Genomic DNA, 19284 nt, shown 5'->3' with positions numbered 1-19284 from the left:
TAATAAGGCAGATTTTAAGCATATGAGTAATAAGGCAGATTTTAAGCATATGAGTAATAAGGCAGATTTTAAGCATATGAGTAATAAGGCAGATTTTAAGCATATGAGTAATAAGGCAGATTTTAAGCATATGAGTAATAAGGCAGATTTTAAGCATATGAGTAATAAGGCAGATTTTAAGCATATGAGTGATAAGGCAGATTTTAAGCATATGAGTGATAAGGCAGATTTTAAGCATATGAGTAATAAGGCAGATTTTAAGCATATGAGTAATAAGGCAGATTTTAAGCATATGAGTAATAAGGCAGATTTTAAGCATATGAGTAATAAGGCAGATTTTAAGCATATGAGTAATAAGGCAGATTTTAAGCATATGAGTGATGAGATCCCAGACAATGAAATGAACATTCCATTTCATGAATAGTTGTTGGTTTTTTACTGCCATTTCTCTGAGTTTAAGACTGAGCATGTTTTGCATATACAAGGTGTCTTAAATAAGTTTCCAGACTTTTTTCATACAGGTATTTAAAATTATCATAGACTCCTGTAAATTCAGCTATACATCTTATGAGATGACTAACCAATTTTTATGATTTCAAGTTCAGATGAACAGCTACAGCAGGAATTGCAATACACCCTACTAAAACCTGATTGTCACAGTTGGTAAATTTAAAAAATGCAATTTGAGCATGAGGACAATTTAGAAGAAAAATATGCAATAAAATTCTGTTTTGAACTTGGAAAAAATGCCACAGAAACGTATGGAATGCTTCAGACTGCTTTTGGACCATCTTGCATGAATCGAGCATCAGTTTTTGAGTGGCATAAGAGATTCAAAGAAGGCAGGGAGTCTGTGAAGGAGGATGAGAGGTGTGGGAGGAGTAAGAAAGTCAGAACACCAGAGATGATTGGCCAAATAAAGAATTACATTACTAAGGACAATTGTGTGTCTATAGAGACAATAAGTGCACAGTTTGATGTCAGCGTGAGAGCTGTACACACAATTATTTGCAAGGAGCTGAAGATGCGGAAGATTTGCATGAATGCACCAGTCTACGACTCCATCTTTGTTACAGACTATTTGACCAAGATTTGCATCAAGACAATTTCTCACCTTCCTATAGTCTAGACTTTGCTCCCTGGGATTTTTTGTTATTCCCTAAGCTCAAGGAAAACCTTAGAGGCTGTCGTTATGAGACAACTGAGGAGATGAAAGAGACTGTGATGAGGGTCATTGACATGCTCATGCGAGGACTTCCATGGAGCCTTTCAGAAGTTGCTGGAATGGTAAAAAGCAGTGCATTGCGGCCGAAGGAGATTACTTCGAAGGGGACTAGAGTTTCATGCGTGTACTATCGATAAACGTGCCCATACGAAAAAAAAAGTCGGAAAACTTATTGAAAGCAGCTCGTACACATTCAAGAGAGATAGAGAATATGACACTGCATGCTGAACATTATCACCTGAAAATCATCAAAGTATCAAAGGTCAGAGGTCATTCAATAATGAAGGTCAATGAGTATCAGATGGGCAATGATACAACACCGTGATGATTGGTGACAATGATGTAACAATTGGGCAGAATTTGATTATTTAAGAGGATGGCTCAACAAGAATTTATTTATATTGGACTTGAAAACGGTTATGTTGTACTCAGCTGGGAAGCAGCACTGTGGTATTGGAATTCTAGGAAAGAAACTTTGTTCAAGCAAGTTTCATGTAGATTTAGGTAAAGAGACAGAGAGAAAGGGACATTTTTGACAGTGGTCGTAGGTAGATAAGTTTTTACCATGAATGTCTTACAGGAAGGAACTATAGATTGGGGCTCAGTCTAGAACCTCCTGTCATGTAAATAATGATAGAGTAGAGAAAGACTAGCAACATCTCTTCTGTGGGAAAGAGGTAGTGGGGGGGGGACATTGCCCACTAGATTATGAAACCAGTTTTGAACACTGTCAAGATGGAAAAGGATGCTCTGAGTAGACCCTCACTAGATGTGTCAACAGCACAGCACTCCATTTTAGGACGTTTTTCTTATAAATTTTGACAATTTTATTTTATTACTAGCCAGCGTTGCCTGGTCAAAACATATTGCCGGGCGGAGGGATTAGTCACATACTATTTAAGATATGTTAAGATACATACTATTTAAGATATGCTGAATAATGTAACTTGTTATGCAAAGCGACCACATATCAAATGTATAAAAGCATAAAACGCATCCATCTTGATCTTTTTTTTTTTTTTTTTTTACATAGGCATCACCACATTATCAAGGCCAAGAGGCCACTCAAGGATAAGGGTTAAAGAGTGTACAGTAGAAATTGGACAATATAGTAATCATTAGTAATGAAAATTTGGTAAATTTGATAACTTATATGGAACGGCTCATCAAGAACTTATTTACGTTAGACTTGAAGACAACCATATTGTAGTCAGCCGGAAAGCAGGAAAACGGAAGACAATTCCACAGGCGTGCAGTTCTAAGAAAGAAGCTTTGTTCATGGAATCTCCGTTTAGGTTTAGGCACAGATAAAGAGTGGGGGGAATTATTGATAGTGTTTACAGCTAGACGAGTGTTTCTTGTGAAAGTTTGGCGAGGGGGGACCATAGATTGAAGCTCAGTCGAACACTTTCCATGAAAATAACGATACATCAGAGACAAACTCGCAACATCTCTTCTGTGAGATAGAGGTTGCAAGGAAGAGAAAAGGACATCTCCTACGAGGCTACGAAGTCTATTTTGAACTCTAGGCAGGACAAGTCCTTTCTAGCAGCTCCTGCCCAGATGTGGCAACAGTATTCCATCCTTGGACGTACCTGGCTCTTATATAGATAGAGAATACCATCAGCAGTGAGATATCTACCGGATCGATAGAAAGATCCCAACATTTTTCCAGCGGCCTTGGCAACAGATTTGATGTACGTGTTCCATTTAAGATCAGGAGTAATGGTCAAGCCAAGAAGCTTGTCAAAACTTGAGGCCTCCAGAAGACGAGAGCCATTCATTTCAATTGATGCCAGATGTGGATCAGAATGTTGATGATGTAAAGAGAGAAGCTTGGTTTTAGATGCATTAAAAGTAACCAGCCACTCTTTACCCCATTGTACTACGTGCTCAAGATCAGAGGAAAGAGAATTGGAGAGAACTTGGTCGTTTACTGTCTTAGATGTGCTACCATAAATGGTAGTGTCGTCAGCATAGATGTCTACAAATGATGTAAGGATGTGATTTGAAAGATCATTAATATAGATCAGGAAAAGAGTTGGGCTCAGGATGGATCCCTGAGGTTCACCGGCATTAATACTGTGAGCTTCTGATTTTTGCCCCTCAACTACTACTCTTATGAACCTATCAGAAAGAAATGATTTAATAATTGAGAAGACATTTCCAGCAATACCATAGCTAGAGATCTTATGAAGTAAACCTTTATGCCATACCCTATAAAAGGCCTTAGATATGTCAAGAGCAATTGTCCTAGAAAGGTGGTCTCCGTCGAGAGATTTGCTAATCCTATGAGATATAACTGTAAGCACATCTGCTGTAGATCTAGCAGAACGGAAACCATATTGAGTGTCACTAAGAAGGTTATTTTTGTTGAGATGGTTGATTACTTCTGTATTTAACACAGATTCCAGCAACTTACTCATGACGCACAGGAGACTTATTGGCCTGTACTGAGAGGGGGATGAGCGATCACCTGAATTCTTAAATACAGGGCATACTGAAGAAATTTTCCAGGGAGATGGGAAACTATTCTCCTTAAGACAACGTTTAAACAGTTTTGTAAGTATGGGCGCTAGTTCAGGTTGAAGTTTTTTGAGTACTATAATTGGAATACCGTCAGGGCCAGTTGCTTTACTGGAATGAAGGTTTTTGATTAGCTTGGCAACATCACGTACAGATATACGTATATCACATAGCGTGTTTTCTGATACAGGAGGAAATATTGGGGGTTGGCGGCCTTGGTCGCAAAGGGTAGAATTAGCTGCAAAGTTCTTGACAAAGAGTTTGGCTTTGTCTGATGCTGACGAGATTACCTCAGGTCCATTGATAATAGTTGGGATGGAGCACACGCTTCTGTTCAGGATTCTGTTTGCTATTTGCCAAAACTGGTGGGAACCAAGCCGCTGCTCAGCTACTTTGGACTTAACAGATTGAGCATACAACTCTCTAGCATTCTTTATTACTTTCTTACAATGGTTGCTGGCAGTCCTGAAAGCGGCTTTAGTTTTCATACATCTATTACGTTGGAAACAGTGGAAAAAGTGATTTCTGTGCGCAATGGCAGCAGCACATTCTGGAGAGAACCATGGCTGGCTGCTAGGTTTTTGCTGAAACTTTTTCGAGGGTATGAAACGGTCAATACCTACAATTAACCATTCCGTCAGGTCTAATACTATAGAGGACACATCCTTTTTAAACATGGAATGCAGAGGTAGATCAGATATAAATGTACGGAAGCTATCCCAGTCAGCCTTAGTGTATCGATATACTGTACGATGGAGAGGTACGTCTGGGGACTTATTACATTTCATTTTTATCTTAATTGATACAACAGAGTGGTCGGAAGATTCAAGAGGCGACAGAACAGAAACTGAACATAGTTCAGGGCAAGTTGTGAGAAAAAGCTCTAGTAGGCTCGCATACTGGCCGTCATTGTCGGGCACACGAGTGGGTTCCTGAACAATCTGAGTGAGGTCATAGGCAATGGAGAAATCATGACAGAACCTCCCCTCATCATCGGTCTTGTTAGAGTGGGTCAACCATTCGACGTTGTGAACATTGAAGTCACCACATATGTGAATGTTAGCTGAAGGATAAGCAGATAGGACTTGGTCAATTTTCTCAGATATGCTTTGAAAGATAGTAACTCCGCTGTTATGGGGGCGATAGAGAGTAAATATAAATGCCGTAGTGTGAGCTAAAGCAACCTGGAAGCACATATAGGGTAAGTTAGGATCTTCCCTGGAGATGTCCCTACCACATGGAAAGTTATCCCTAATATAGGCACATATTCCATGCCCATGGCGATCTTGGGGGTCAGATTTAGAAGTTAAGTTAGAGTATCCTTTAATTGCGAACTCATCTAGGGAAATAGCCTGTCCAATGCCAGTTTCACTTAAAAATAAAAGGTCTGGTTTAGTCTCCTGTAATTGGGTTTCAACCTCTGGAAGGTTAGAACGTAGACCCCTGATGTTGGAGAAGGAGACATGGTAGTAGGGGTCTACGTTCGAAGTTGGAGAACCGGGTTTAATCGTGTATTTTTTCTTGAAACTTGTCATGATGAATTTTTGGAATTTGTGGACTAGGTCGTCAGATTTACTTAGAGCAGGACAGAGAGGGGAAACTAAGAGAGAAAAAGAAATGAAGAATTTTTTTTTTATTTGTAGCTAATGATAAGGTAAAGCCGTAAAAATTACCCACTAGTATGGCATCGAGAGGCCCCACCAGAAGCTACTGCATGGTCCAGAATCCATTCACCAAATGGCAATACAGCAGCTCCAGTACTTTGCACCTGCTGATAGGACAGCCTCCTTGGTGGTTAATCCAAGGTTCGGGTCCCTGACTATCAGGCGGATAACGTCAGCCCAGACAAAACGTTTATGCAAAGTAACTCTCATAGCTTAAATAGGAAATAACTCTCATAACGTACATGAATAAGCTTACTTCCGGTTTTAAACGCAAATGTTATCAGTTATTAGTAATTGAAAATAAATTAAAAATAAATTAATGAAATCAACTTAAAATAATATTTCTATATAAAAAGATTAAAACTATTCTATCACAATAAACAATAGCATCGAGCTAATTATTAAAATAGATTTTCTTTAATGTAATATGCAAATAAGGTCACTCATTGAATGTAGATTTCTTTTGAATAAATAGTATATATAGAAATCATGTTGAAATATAAGGGTGTAAAAGTCTGTTTTCAGTATGAAAATTAATTTGTGAAACTGTACTTTTGTAAATATATTAATTAAATTGTGCACAAACAAGAATACAATGTTACTGTGGTAGATTAATTGGATTTGGGTTTGAAAGAGAAAACAAATACACCATACTTCTAAAAGAAGATAGAGAATTGTTTTATTCTATGCAGAGTTGAAAAATATTCAGAGAAACAGACTAAGTTGACATCAGACAAAAACGATAAGACCAGAAATCCATTTCCCATAGTCAAATCAGAAATGTGCTTGTTATTAAGGTTGGTTGGTTGTTTTTGTTTTACGGCATATCAACCCTTTTCAGGTTATTTAATGCCGAATCCAGTGATTTTGAAGAACAATTTTTTAATGGAGTATATTTGGGGGGGGGGTTTAAGTCGGTTTCTATTTAACCCATAGTTGGGACCCTAACCGGTACTGCCAGTCCGGGTCAGAGTGGACCTGGGAGCAATGGCAATTAAAGGGTGGCTCCACACTTCCCAAAGCCCGCACGCTGGGGCTTCACCATCGGATATAGTTTAAGGTCATATCCAAGACCGCTTGTTATTAAGGGATCATGTGGTTATCAAGTCAGATTATCAAAAAAAAAAAAAAATAGTGTGAATATATTGCTACATTTGCAGCTATATTTTGGAGAGGTGAAAAACGTGAAATATTGATAATAACGGACAGGGTAAAATGGATAAATTCTGTTTCTTGTTAATTAAAAATTAATTCCTTAAAGATATATCCAATGTTGTTGTCACATTAAATGATGAAAGGTCGTGAGTGAAAGTTGAATGGACAAATAAAAATGATTAAGCCAAGTGGAACAGCACCACCCACTGCAAGAAGTAGTAAAACTTCCATCATGTAGATTGGCCCCAAACTTTGCTGACCGCATTTAACTCTGGTTTTCTTGTCTTTCTCACAAAAATTGGAGTTTGGGATTGACCGGTAAAATGTTTTAGCACAACCCATCTTCATCAGCAGAGAGATTACACTGAATTCTCGCTAGTAACCAGCAGCAGTTCCAACTCTTCTACAGCATGTCAACAATGATTGCCATCATCACCATCATCATCAATATCAGCCTGTTTCCAAGCAACAAACTTACAACGGCTATCAACCAATTTATGCTTCTGCATCATCATCACCAAGACAGCAGTAGTTGCTTCTAAAACAACAATATTCAGTGTAGACAGAAGACACATCTTTCAGGATCAGGATCAGGATCAGGATCAGGATCATCATCATCATCATCATCATCATCATCATCATCATCATCATCATCATCTTGTTGTAACAATTCATACTTTTTTTTTTGCGTTATTTCACTGATTTTTTGGTTACATTACATCAATGCAAGGGTTTGTAGAGCTACACTTTTATAATTGTAATATATTGTAATGTATTGTATTGTAATATATTGTAATGTATTGTATTGTAGTGTAATTAAAACAAAAAGAAGAAAGACCTTAGTAAGGCTTCATTCAACTGACTTGTACATAATTAATTTAACTGAGGCAAGAGGCCAAAAGAATATATGCAAGAATTAAAAAGAGTGTATTTAAATAAAGAAGATCAAGTAATCACATGAGCAAGAATTATAACAGTTTTTTTATTATTATTATTATTCATCAGACTACTGTTCTCATTTTGAGTGTGATTTTCACAACGTTTCGGTCGATATAACCTCCGATCTTCTTCAGGTGTATCTTGTCGAACTCGGGAATATTTCTGTCGAACTCAGGAATTTGGATGGAATTTCGAGCGGAACTCTTTATTTACTTCACAGGGGTAGCATGCTCTTGTTCCGTCAGCTAGTTGTTTTTTTGTTTTGTTTTGTTGTTCTGATTCAGCGCATCTTTTGTAGAACTTACATCGTTTAAATCAGGTAGAACATTGTCAGCAGAATCTTGAGTTTGATCTGAGCGTAGAAAGCATGCCAAATGTCTCAGTGCTACTGAATCTTCCTGACCATCATGATGTCAAATACTCGCATGCGGCATAGGGTTGGCTTCAAGGAGTTCCACTACCTCAGTGATCAGATCATACTTGCTTCTGCCACCAAATTGTTTTAATAAAACTTCCCCAGGCTCACAAAGCCAAACAGTACCAGTGGAAGAGCGCCTTTCAAAATTGAACATGCACTCATGACGAGTGGCATTCGTGGTGGTGCATAGTAGAGCACGAATAGCACGTAAAACATCCTGTAGAACGTTCTGCTTAGTGTTAATCGGTAACCGTTAAGATTGCAAAGTTAATAAAATAGTAAATTTAATTTATTTATTGTGGACTATTATCTTCATCTTTTTTAGTTGTTGTTTCACAACGTTTCGGCCAACTATTCCTCTGGTCTTCTTCAGGTGGTAACCGCGACAGATAGGAACTTTGAATCTCCTAACTGCATTCTTAGCAATCACTGCCATCCATAGTTGTTGTTGTCTCACCACGTTTTGGCCAAGTAAGCGTGGTGAGATGACAACAACTACGGAAGGCAGTAATTGCTGAGAATGCAGTTTGGAGATTCGGAGTTCCCACTGGCGTAGCAAGGGGGGCGGGGGGGGGGCCCCGGGCGGCACACCTGAGGGGGCGGCATTTTGAGAGGGTAAAAATAGAAAGTAGAAGAAATAAATAAAAATAAACAAAAGTTAACAAAAAATATGAAATTTTATACCAAAAAGGTTGTAAAAAATCGGAATTTTGGGGGGTATCGGAATCAGAAAAAATGTGTCCCTATTTTCTGAGCGTCGGGGGGGCGGCATGGGGGCGGCATTTTGAAATGGTAAAAGGGGAAAATCGAAAAAAATGCTAACAAAAAATCTGAAATTTTATATCGAAAAGGTTGTAAAAAATGGGAACTTTTGTAGTTATTGGAATCGCAAAAAGGTGTCCCTATTTTGCGAGCGGCATATGTCAGGGGGCGGCATTTTGAGAGAGTAAAAATAGAAAGTAGAAAAAAATAAATAAAAATAAACAAAATCTAATAAAAAATCTGACATTTTATACTGCAAAAGTTGTAAAAAAATCGGAAATTTTTGAGGTATCAGAATCAGAAAAATGTGTCTTATTTACGAGCAGCACATGTCAGGGGCGGCATTTTGAGAGGATAAAAATAGAAAATAGAAAAAATATATAAAAGCTAACAAAAAATCTGAAATTTTATACCGAAAGTTTGTAAAAATCTGAAGTATTGGAAGTATCGGAATCAGAAAAATGTGTCCCTATTTTACGATTCCAAAACCGATTCTTTTACATTTTTAATTTAATTTTTCATTATTGGTACTAATTATAAATATTTTTTTTTTTTTTTTTTTTTTTTTTTTTATTACATTTTCACCCCAAACAAGGCAAATTGCCACTTTGGTGTAGGGGGCTACTATCAGGGGAAACAACTACTGGGTACTATGTAGGGATTTGGGCAGCAAGGTGTCGGTTCACGTTACACTTGAACTTCTGCACGTCAGTACTGTTGGGGAAGCAGGGACCTGGAATGGAATTCCAGAGTCTTGCGGTTCTGGGGAAGAAACTATTGGAGTAAAAAGATCTTTTACATCTAGGGATCTCTACAGTGTGGGGGTGGGATCTAGTAACCTGTCGGGTTTGTCGAGGGTGCTCGCGTCGTGGGGGCACAAGTGATTGCAGTTCGTCAGAGCATTCACCACTAAAATACTTGTAGAAAAGGCAGAGGGATGCAACATTTCGTCGATGGGACAGAGGCTGAAGCTTAGATGCCAGTTCAGGGCCTATCAGGTTTGCGACTCTCTTTTGAACCTTGTCAAGGAGCGAGAGACTAGTAGCAGATGCACCAGCCCAGATGTGGCAGCAATACTCCATACATGGGCGAATGGTGGCCTTATAGAGGTACAGGATACTTTCGGGTGTTAGTAGTTTTCTAGCACGGTAGAGAGAGCCTACCTTTCTTGCAGCGGCCCTGGCAATGCCTTCAATGTAATTGTTCCAACTCATGTTTCCTGTGAACGTTAGGCCAAGGAGTTTGAAAGATGGACTCTCAGATAAAGAGTCGTTGGCCATTGCTATGGGTGGTAGAGAGGGTTTCTTGTAATTATTGAATGAAACTAGTTTAGTCTTGGCAGCATTGAACGCGACCAACCACTTTTGTCCCCATTCCACTACAGATTGGAGGTCTTCCTCTAGTGTTTTTGCCATTTCTTTAGAAATGTGTTCATTCGTCTTCCTGTCGTGTCTGCCATAGAGTGTAGTGTCATCAGCATATATACCCATCTCAGAGGCAATGTTGTCGGGGAGGTCATTTATGAATATCAGGAACAATAGAGGTCCAAGGATAGAACCCTGGGGCACTCCCACATTTATATTATATTGTTTAGATGTGCGACCGTCGAGGACTACCTGGATTTTTCTCTTATCTAAGAAGGATTTATTTTTAAATTATCACTAAAACTAAAATGAGAATAACCTCAAAATACGATGTAAATTTATTTTATTTGTAAAACAATTTTTTTAAATTGCATAAATTCTCTATGTAACCTTTCAAAGAAAGCAGTTGCTTTACATGTTTTGAAAAATGCTGAAAAATTAAATAGCAACAGTCTTTGCAGCCCACGGCGATCGTAAGATCCCCCCCCCCCGCATTTGATAATCTGTTAACCTTCAAAATTCCAAAAGTCCTCAAAATATTTATTTTCATGGAACTAATGTTAGACTGCAGCTATTAGTCCAAGATTTTCATCGTGTTACAGTACTCGTCAAAGAAGACCAAAGATTTTTCAAAACAATTATATAATTTTCTTCGGATTAATGTTCACACAATTCCCTTCAGATTAATGTTTACATACTTATTATTATTGAAAAGAAATTGTTAAATTAAATTAACTGGCTACGTAATTGTATACGTAGCCAGTTAATTTAACAATTTCTTTTCAATAATAATTGAATATTATTATAATAATAATTGAAATTTCTTTTCAATAATAATAATATATGACTTGGGTGCCATGAGCTAGAATCGAAATCGAAACACAACTCTCCACCCTCATTCCCTAGCCTCTGAACCACTAATAAAATAAAGACTGGGTACGCAAATAAAAGAAACCAAATATTTTTTCAAAACAAAAACTTATAATTCAAATTATAAAAAAATGTTAAATGAAATGAATTAGCTACACAAGCAAATATAATAATAAATTTAAATGAGAACATTTGAAAACCTGAAAATGTTATGAAATGATAAAATCATTTTTATTTACTTTTTTGTTGTTGTTGTTGAAGTCCGAATTTTCGCAAAATAACATGGATGTATCAAGGAGAGAATAGTCCGATGTAGTTTTCCTTTCTTTGTCTTCATAATGTTATTATTAAGAGGTCGAGCAGTCCGAAGAGAAAAAACGTCTTGTATCGGTGCTTTTTTAAATCCGTGTGTGTAATCGCTCGGTTTTCAGAAATTTGTTGTTGCTAATAACGTTTCAACTCTTTTAAAAATAGTTTTAATATATTTTAAATAAATGTATTTATGAATGGCAAATAAGGCTATAAATTTATTTTTTGTGAGAGAACTGTCGCAAGGCATCAAGTCGGTTGAAAATTTACAAACAGATTTTTCGCACCTTTTTTTCAGCAAAGTTATCAATGACTATCAAAATTCACTTCCTCGACAAATTCCCTCTCTATTGAGAGGATTGCCAAGTCTGTAAGTCTTGTCTGGCTCATTGCTGATCTAAGGTAGTTTTTTATGAGCTTCAGTTTTGAGAAAGAGCGCTCACAGCAAGCAACGCTAATAGCTCTGGCGATGAAAATTCTCAGCAAGATCACAATATTAGGGACGAAATCCCCAAGTTGGTATCTTTGTATAAAGTTCAAAAGTTCAAGAGGTCCATCGATTTTGTCTTTTTCTGAAGCTTTTACAACATACTGTAACTTCTTCCTTTCAGCAAAGAATTTCTCTTTTTCTATATCTTCGTCAAATCCACCAAGCTAACAATCATAATTATCATCAAGCAGATTTGACGGTATAAGAAAAGCGTATTTATTTGCAAGATTGTGAACTTGTTGAAATCTGCAAGATATTTCTTCAGTCAATCTATCTATGACAGACAGCATTTCCCGTCTCAACTCAGTATCAAAACTCAGTGCTGCATCAGTCAATCCTTCACCATCCATTTGTTTCTTTTTGCGAATACGACGTTCCATGCTTATCCCCATTTCAGAGCAGAGTGTTTTTGACTCGTCTATTGCAGTGTCCACTATGTTTTCTCTATTCTGAAGAAGGAAATCTTTCAACGCCATCAGCCTGACAGCCCTTTTTTTTTAAGATATTTCTGGGCATCATTGATTTCTGGGAGAATAGTTTTCCAAAGGTTCAGAAATAAAAGAAACGGAAACGATAGTACCGAGTTGAGAATTAAAGATGCATCTGATCTTGTGGTTGCATTTTCTCCTTCTTCTGTGAGCTGTTCCAGGGCAATGACGACTTCCAATATTTTTTTTATCACAACATCTACAGCATCTGCTCGACTACTCCATCAAGTATCCACAGTCCGTTTGATACTTAGACCGGTCTACTGAATCAAGATGTCCCAGCGACGTGTAGATGCAGAAAAGAACGAGAATAACCGGTCCAGTGTGCCAAAAAATGTAACAGAATGAACCGCTACTGAAGCTGCATGTACACAAGCCAGATTCAGTGAATGGTTTGTGCATGGCACAAATAGAGCTTTTGGGTTGATTTCAGAGATTCGTTTCTGCACACTCGATCGGTGACCTGCCATAACAGCGGCATTGTCAAATGCCTGGCCAATACAGTCACCAATCTGTATCTCATCATTCTCCAATTCTCTCAAAATGAGTTCAGAAATGTCCTCCGCGCTTTTACCCTTTGTTTCGATGAAGCGGAGAAACCACTCCTCCACCATCACTTCATTTCCGTCAACTTTCACGTAGCACAACACCTCACTCATCTGGTCCTTGTGAGATACATCGGGAGTACTATCAAAAATTATACAAAAATACTTGCTTTTCTTTATCTGATCGATAATTTTCTTTCTGACCTGCTTTGCTAAAATGCTCACAAACTCATTTTGAATTTCTGGTGACAGATAAGAAATAGTGAATTTCTTCCCTAGGTTAACTTTAACCAAATGTTCACGGAGTACAGGGTCATATTTAGCCAATAGATTTACCAATTCCAAGAAATTTCCTTTGTTTTCTTGACCCCTTTCATCATTATGGATGTCTTCCCGGTGACCTCGTAGCGCCAGATTCTGCTTGGCGAGAAATCTGATAATGTCCAGCAATCTAGCTAGGATTTCTCGCCACTTCTTTGTTTCTTTCTCAATGATATTTTGCTCAACTTTATCAACTACCTTTCCTTCAGCAAGTCGGATCTCTAGCTCCTTCCAGTCAAGAAACGCCTGAGCATGAGATGTGCTTGCTTCATGTTCATGTACTTTTGGATTTAATTTCCACCAATTCTTGAAACCCACATCAGCAGAAAAACTCGAGAGTCCAATTGAAAATAGTCTGCAGCAGAAGCAAAGTAAGGCTTCTCTGGCAGGAGAATACACCATCCAAGTTCGCAAACTTTTCTCACCGTTCCGCAATACCTGATAGAACCAGTTTTTTGTTAGCTTTCTAACGTCGCCTTTTGTTTTTGTCCCTGGTCGCACTATTTCCTTGAATTCATGATCAAGGTGCTGCACAGCGGCAGATCCCTGCCGAACAAGCATAGCGCGAATTTCATGACTAATCTCAATAGGCCATAGACCAACATCTGTAAAATCGGTCGCGACAACCAGTGATTGCCTTTCCAATTCTTCAACTTCACGCGCATCATCATTGGCAGTTGTTGATGTATCAACGCGGGCAATGTCGACTTCCGAAGTAACAGTATCAACGTTAACTTTATCTTCGGTTTCAGCAAGATTTTCGACTTTCGTTTCCGCCATTTCGGCCGTAGAAGTCTTTTTGATAAATTTCAACAGCGTGCCTTTATTCTTGTTTTCACCACTCTCCTTAATTCTCTTCATTTTAAAATTCACGTAAATATTCTGAAAAAAAATTTAAATACTATTTTAAAAAATAGCACGCTATTTCTCTGCATAAGCACCTTTTGTGTTGTTCCGTAATAGTACCACAAAAGGTGAGATACCCCCCCCATAAAATCTTAGATGCCTATCCCTAAAAATACATATATACTTAGATAGCGAGACCCGTCACTACCCCCCCCCCGTAAAATAGAAACTTACGGGGAAAGAGTCTTTCAAACTACTTTAAAACACCAATAAATGATTCAATTAACTTTTATAGCCAATAGGAACATTTATTTGTTGTATATTTTATTTTTTGCACCTTTTCAAATCTCTTTGTATTGTAAAACAAACCCCAAAACTAATTAAACTAATAAGTAAATATTTTTCAAAGTATTTCCTTATTTAAGGAATGTTATAGAAAAATACAAGGAATGGTCATCTTCACTAAAGTCGTACGCAAGATGACGGCCGCAAACGGATGTAAAAAATTGAAGGAAACGCAAATTTTAGCGAAACGAAATTTAGCGAGTTGACTGTACAATCTAGCAAGCAAAAAACAACAGCTGATAATAACAACTAATAATTTTAATTTGTAAATATTCTGTACTTGTTATGAATATCTTAATAATAAAATAAGATAATTAAGAAATTTTTTTTTGTTTCGCATAACATTTTAATAAATACAAGATATCATAAAAATGGAGTTTCATGATCTTTTCTCTGCATAATTACCAAAACAAAACAATCAAATGAAAAATAAAACAAACAGAATCAAATGAAACAACTAAAAAATAATATAATCTTCCAGAATATCAAACAAAGCAATTTTAATGTCTGTTTTTAGTTAAGAATAAAAGTAGTATTAAAAAATGTAAATAAATAAATTAAAAACTGAAAAAAAATTATCTAGTAAGGTAAAAACGTAACTTAGCTTGCCTTTGGTAACATTTGTTTCATTCATTTTTTAAAATAAAACGAAAAACAGTTTCTTGTTTTGTTTTTTGTCATTATGCAGAAAAAGGACGATGAAATTCAATTTTTACCGTATCTTTTGTATAATCTCATGTAAAACTACAGTGTAGTTGAAAAAAAAAACATTTCTTATTCATTTCATTTCATTATTAACATATTCATAACAAGTACAGAGTAGTTAAAAATTAAAACACGTTTATTATTTTACATTAAGTACAAACACTATAACTTATCCAGCTATGTAGAAGAGTAACTTATATTACCCTTGCTACTATTTATTTATTATATATTTGTCGACATTGCCCGCGTTGATACATCAAACATGAGACATTTTCGAATCTGTGTTGCTTGTAAAACAAGCCCCAAAATCACGTAAATTTCCTATTAAAACCTCCAAAATGGTTTTAAAAATGTGTGAAATGTCGGATATTTTCTCGTGTTCTCACGTAACTAAATAAAAGCTTTAAAATAAGTTAAAATACTAAAAAGTTATCCAGCTCGGTAGAAAACGAACACTTAGAAAAATCAATTATCGGTTTTAAAACAAAAGTAAATAAGTAAAAATATTTTGTTAAATATATTTTTAAGAAAAAAAGGCCAAATTCTAAAATGAAGCCTCTCTTTTGCTGTAAAAAAAGGCCCCTCAAAAATGCCAAATTGAAAATTAAAGAAAAATTTCATATGTTGAAGATGTTAACATCTATATCTTTGCATTTTTATTTCTCTATTAATTTTGTAGTATTTTCTTAGCGATGATGAAGCAAAAACGTTAATAATGAAACCAAATCGAAAAATATATTTTGGCTCTCACATATTTTTCTGTTTAAATTAGTTCTATGTTTAATATTAAAAAGAATAAACTCATTACATTCAAAAGTTTAAACAGTTTTAAAATCGTATCAGAAATTTAAAGAATAATTTTAATACTAATTTAATATAAAATAATTTGATGAACAATTGGTAAATTTGTAAATAAGAATATCTTGAAAAACTGTTATAATGAGAAAATTATTTTAGGAATTAAAATGGGGAATCAGTTTCTCATATATATTTGATTTAAGATTATTACCCATTTCCAACAGAATAGAGCCATTGCGTTTATTCTTTCTATGTAAATTTTAGATAATTATTAACGTTTCTTAGCACGCATTTATTTATCTAAATATATTTTTAAGTCTCCCTACCACCAAAATAAAATATATCGAAGAGTCTACAATTTCAATTTCATAAAGAAAGACTTGACATTGCCATCGTTAAAAAAACAGTGTAAACCCAATATCGGAAACGTGCACATTTTCCCAGGCTTAAATATATTTTCGCCTACTTTAATAACTATTTTTCCACTTGGGCATTTTAAAGAAACGAAAATGTTAATGTGTATGGCACTAACCTTTGTTGTTGGTAGTAGGAATTAGTTTCTCTTGGGCTGATGTTCTGGTGTTCCTTAGTAATTTTTCTTATGAAGATTCAGTAGTAACAAGTTGAGTGTGTCAGTCTGAACTGTCATATTTTGTCAGCTAGTTTTGGCTTATATTAGAATTGGTTGGTTTAAAAGGATCATAAACAAGCCATTCTCATGGGTTTTGGTGATTTCACACCTACATGTGAATACTTGAAGAGGGCATATCAGGTTCCGATTTGATTGAAAACATTTTCTATTTAAAAAAAAGGAATGAATGGAAATAAAAAGAAGGAAGACCATAAAACTTTATTCAGGGCACATTTGAATAAATTTGACTTTTTTAAAAGTATGGACACAATTATTTTACGTTTATAATACATTTGAGTTTTGTTTTTAAAACTTTTACATTTATTATTTATAAATGTCATAGACATTTTGGGGTTGTTTTACTATGCACATAGATTCGAAAAAACTGTCAAAAATATATAACAAATAAATGTTATCAAAGGCCAGATAAGTTACTCTTCTACCTATCTCGACAAGTTTTTAGTGTTTTTTAATCACTTAACGTGTAATCAGTTAGAAAAACATAGTGTCTATCGGTATATGCGAAAAATACAAATGAAATCCATTCAATACCTGTTAGCGTGACATAGGGTGACGTATATTCGGTGGGTTTCTAAGAGTATTTTCAATATGTATTTAGTTTTAAGTCAATTTCCCGAACTTGCCGCATTCTAAAGGAAGTCTGGCGCCATTTTTTATTTTGTGACAGTTTTTCTTCGAATCTATGTGTATAATAAAACAAACCCGAAATTGTTAATTCGATTTACTTCTCTTACTTTTCATTTTAATAAATATTCGATTAATATTACATGATATATATCCACTAATATATATATATATATATATATATATATATATATATATATATATATATATATATATATATATATATATATATATATATATATATATATATATATATAAGGTTAAGATTTTTTTTGTTATTGGCGTTTGTTCCGCGATAAGCGTTTGTTTACATTTTTTATATATTTTTATACATTCGCTACCTTAGCTATAAGCTCTTTATTATTCATATTATTATATGAATGAATCGCCCTAACTTTTTGGACACATTTAATTTAATTTAATTATTTTTTTTACGAGCATAAAATAAAATAAACTAAAATAAATTTTATGCACGTAAAAACATAATTAAATTAAATTGCATATATATATATATGTGTGTGTGTGTTAGTCATTCACACACAGGACTGTTTCGCTGTTTACAGCTCATCGGTGCGGCTAGACTTTAGCAACTACTTCCAGCTAGGAACGAAATCCGACCATCTGAGAGAGCGAGGGAGAAATATTTTAACAATAATTAGCAGCCTTTGGGCTGATATCACAGTGTAGTATCTGTTCTAATGATACAATTCTCCTTTTCTGTCGTCGGTCAGTATGGGGAAATCGTTCATGACTGAGAATTTTTATTTTTGTTCCTATCCAGAGTGCCCCTTTTTGTGGAGCTGGATTTTCCCCACATTAAAAACCGGCCTAGTGTCTAACTCTGTCCTCGTGGAGAGGCAAGTAAATGGGAATAATCGGCAGTCGTTGCCAAACCGACCTCAGCTCTAATTGTACACAAGATCTAATTTTAAACAAGACCATTGCTATATTCGCTTACGGCCGTTTGCCATTTTCGGCTCTCATCATGCTCAACATTATGGGAGCATTATAATAAATACATATTTATTTTATAACTATATATGTGCATATATACATATATATGTGTATATACACATATATTTATACATACATATACATATATACATACATACGTGCATATATACATATATACACACACATACACATATATAAATACGCATATATACATACATATATATGTATATATATATACATATATGTATGTATATATATATATATATATACATATATATAATATAAATATATACATACATATATACATACATACATGTAGATACATACATATACATATATATATAAACAAATATATATATAATATATCTTTCAAGATTGAGGCAATTTTTTTGTTTTAATCTAGGTTGAACTTTTTCTACATTAAAAACCGATCTTGAAATGAATTAAAGCAATTTATTCTCAATTAATGAAAATTTTGAAAACTCCAAACGCAATTGTAAATTATTACTTGATAAATAGTTTAACAGTTTGGAGTTTTCAAAATTTCCATTAATTGAGAATAAATTGCTTTAATTCATTTCAATCACTAAGTTTAAAAAATGTAAGCATTAATTATTTCTGGAGATATACTCAGTGACCGGCTGACCTAACAGGATAGGGCCAAGCCCAGGCTTCGGCCAAGCAGTAAGCACCAAAAAAAAACAAAATGACCTCAGAAAGATTTCATACTTAAAGGGGAACTTTCATATAAATTTTTATCGAATAGGTGCGAAAAGAAAGTTGGATATTTGGGTGTATATACACCGACATCAAAGAGGAAATAACATTAGATGGAAAGTTTGAATTCATTAATTTTATTACTGTCCAATTCTTGAGGCTAAGACTTTGAAAGTATCAAACGTTTGTTTTTGTAGCATACTTTTTATAACTCCTTGTAAACTTTACAATTGCTAGCTGGGGATGGACAAAATCACCCCGGGCGACCCCCACCATCTACTTTAAACAAAAGGAAAACAGATAAAATCTCAAATGAATCAAAAATATTAAAAATCAGTTTTCATATTTTAATTTTAATTTAATTGAATTTAGGAAAATTAGATACCGTAGAACTAATTTTCGCAAGGTATGAAAATTAAGCAACTACAGAATAAATGTTAACTTAATAATAATGGACCAGTTTTCCTACCTAGCAAAAAGTGGACGAATTTTCCATGGACGAATTATCCATGTGCGAATTTTCCCTGGACGAATTTTCCGGGCACCCAAATGCGGGGGGTGGGGCAA

The 19284-nt window shown here is 35.3% G+C and overlaps 1 protein-coding gene across 1 annotated transcript; it reads right to left on the bottom strand.

Annotated features, from left to right (window-relative positions):
- Nucleotides 1-6983: 6983 nt before the first annotated feature.
- LOC145242763 (zinc finger MYM-type protein 5-like) lies at nucleotides 6984-13856 on the bottom strand. The gene is made up of 3 exons (XM_080105902.1): nucleotides 13275-13856; nucleotides 12674-12875; nucleotides 6984-7108 (listed from the first exon to the last, which is right to left on the bottom strand). Exons 1-3 carry the CDS (start codon nucleotides 13854-13856, stop codon nucleotides 6984-6986), a joined length of 909 nt encoding a protein of 302 aa, XP_079962028.1.
- Nucleotides 13857-19284: the final 5428 nt, after the last annotated feature.

This window comes from Euprymna scolopes, chromosome 21, assembly GCF_053919585.1.
Source record: "Euprymna scolopes isolate OS-2025 chromosome 21, ASM5391958v1, whole genome shotgun sequence".
NCBI lineage: Eukaryota > Metazoa > Mollusca > Cephalopoda > Sepiida > Sepiolidae > Euprymna > Euprymna scolopes.
This window is presented reverse-complemented; position numbering and strand designations above follow the sequence as displayed.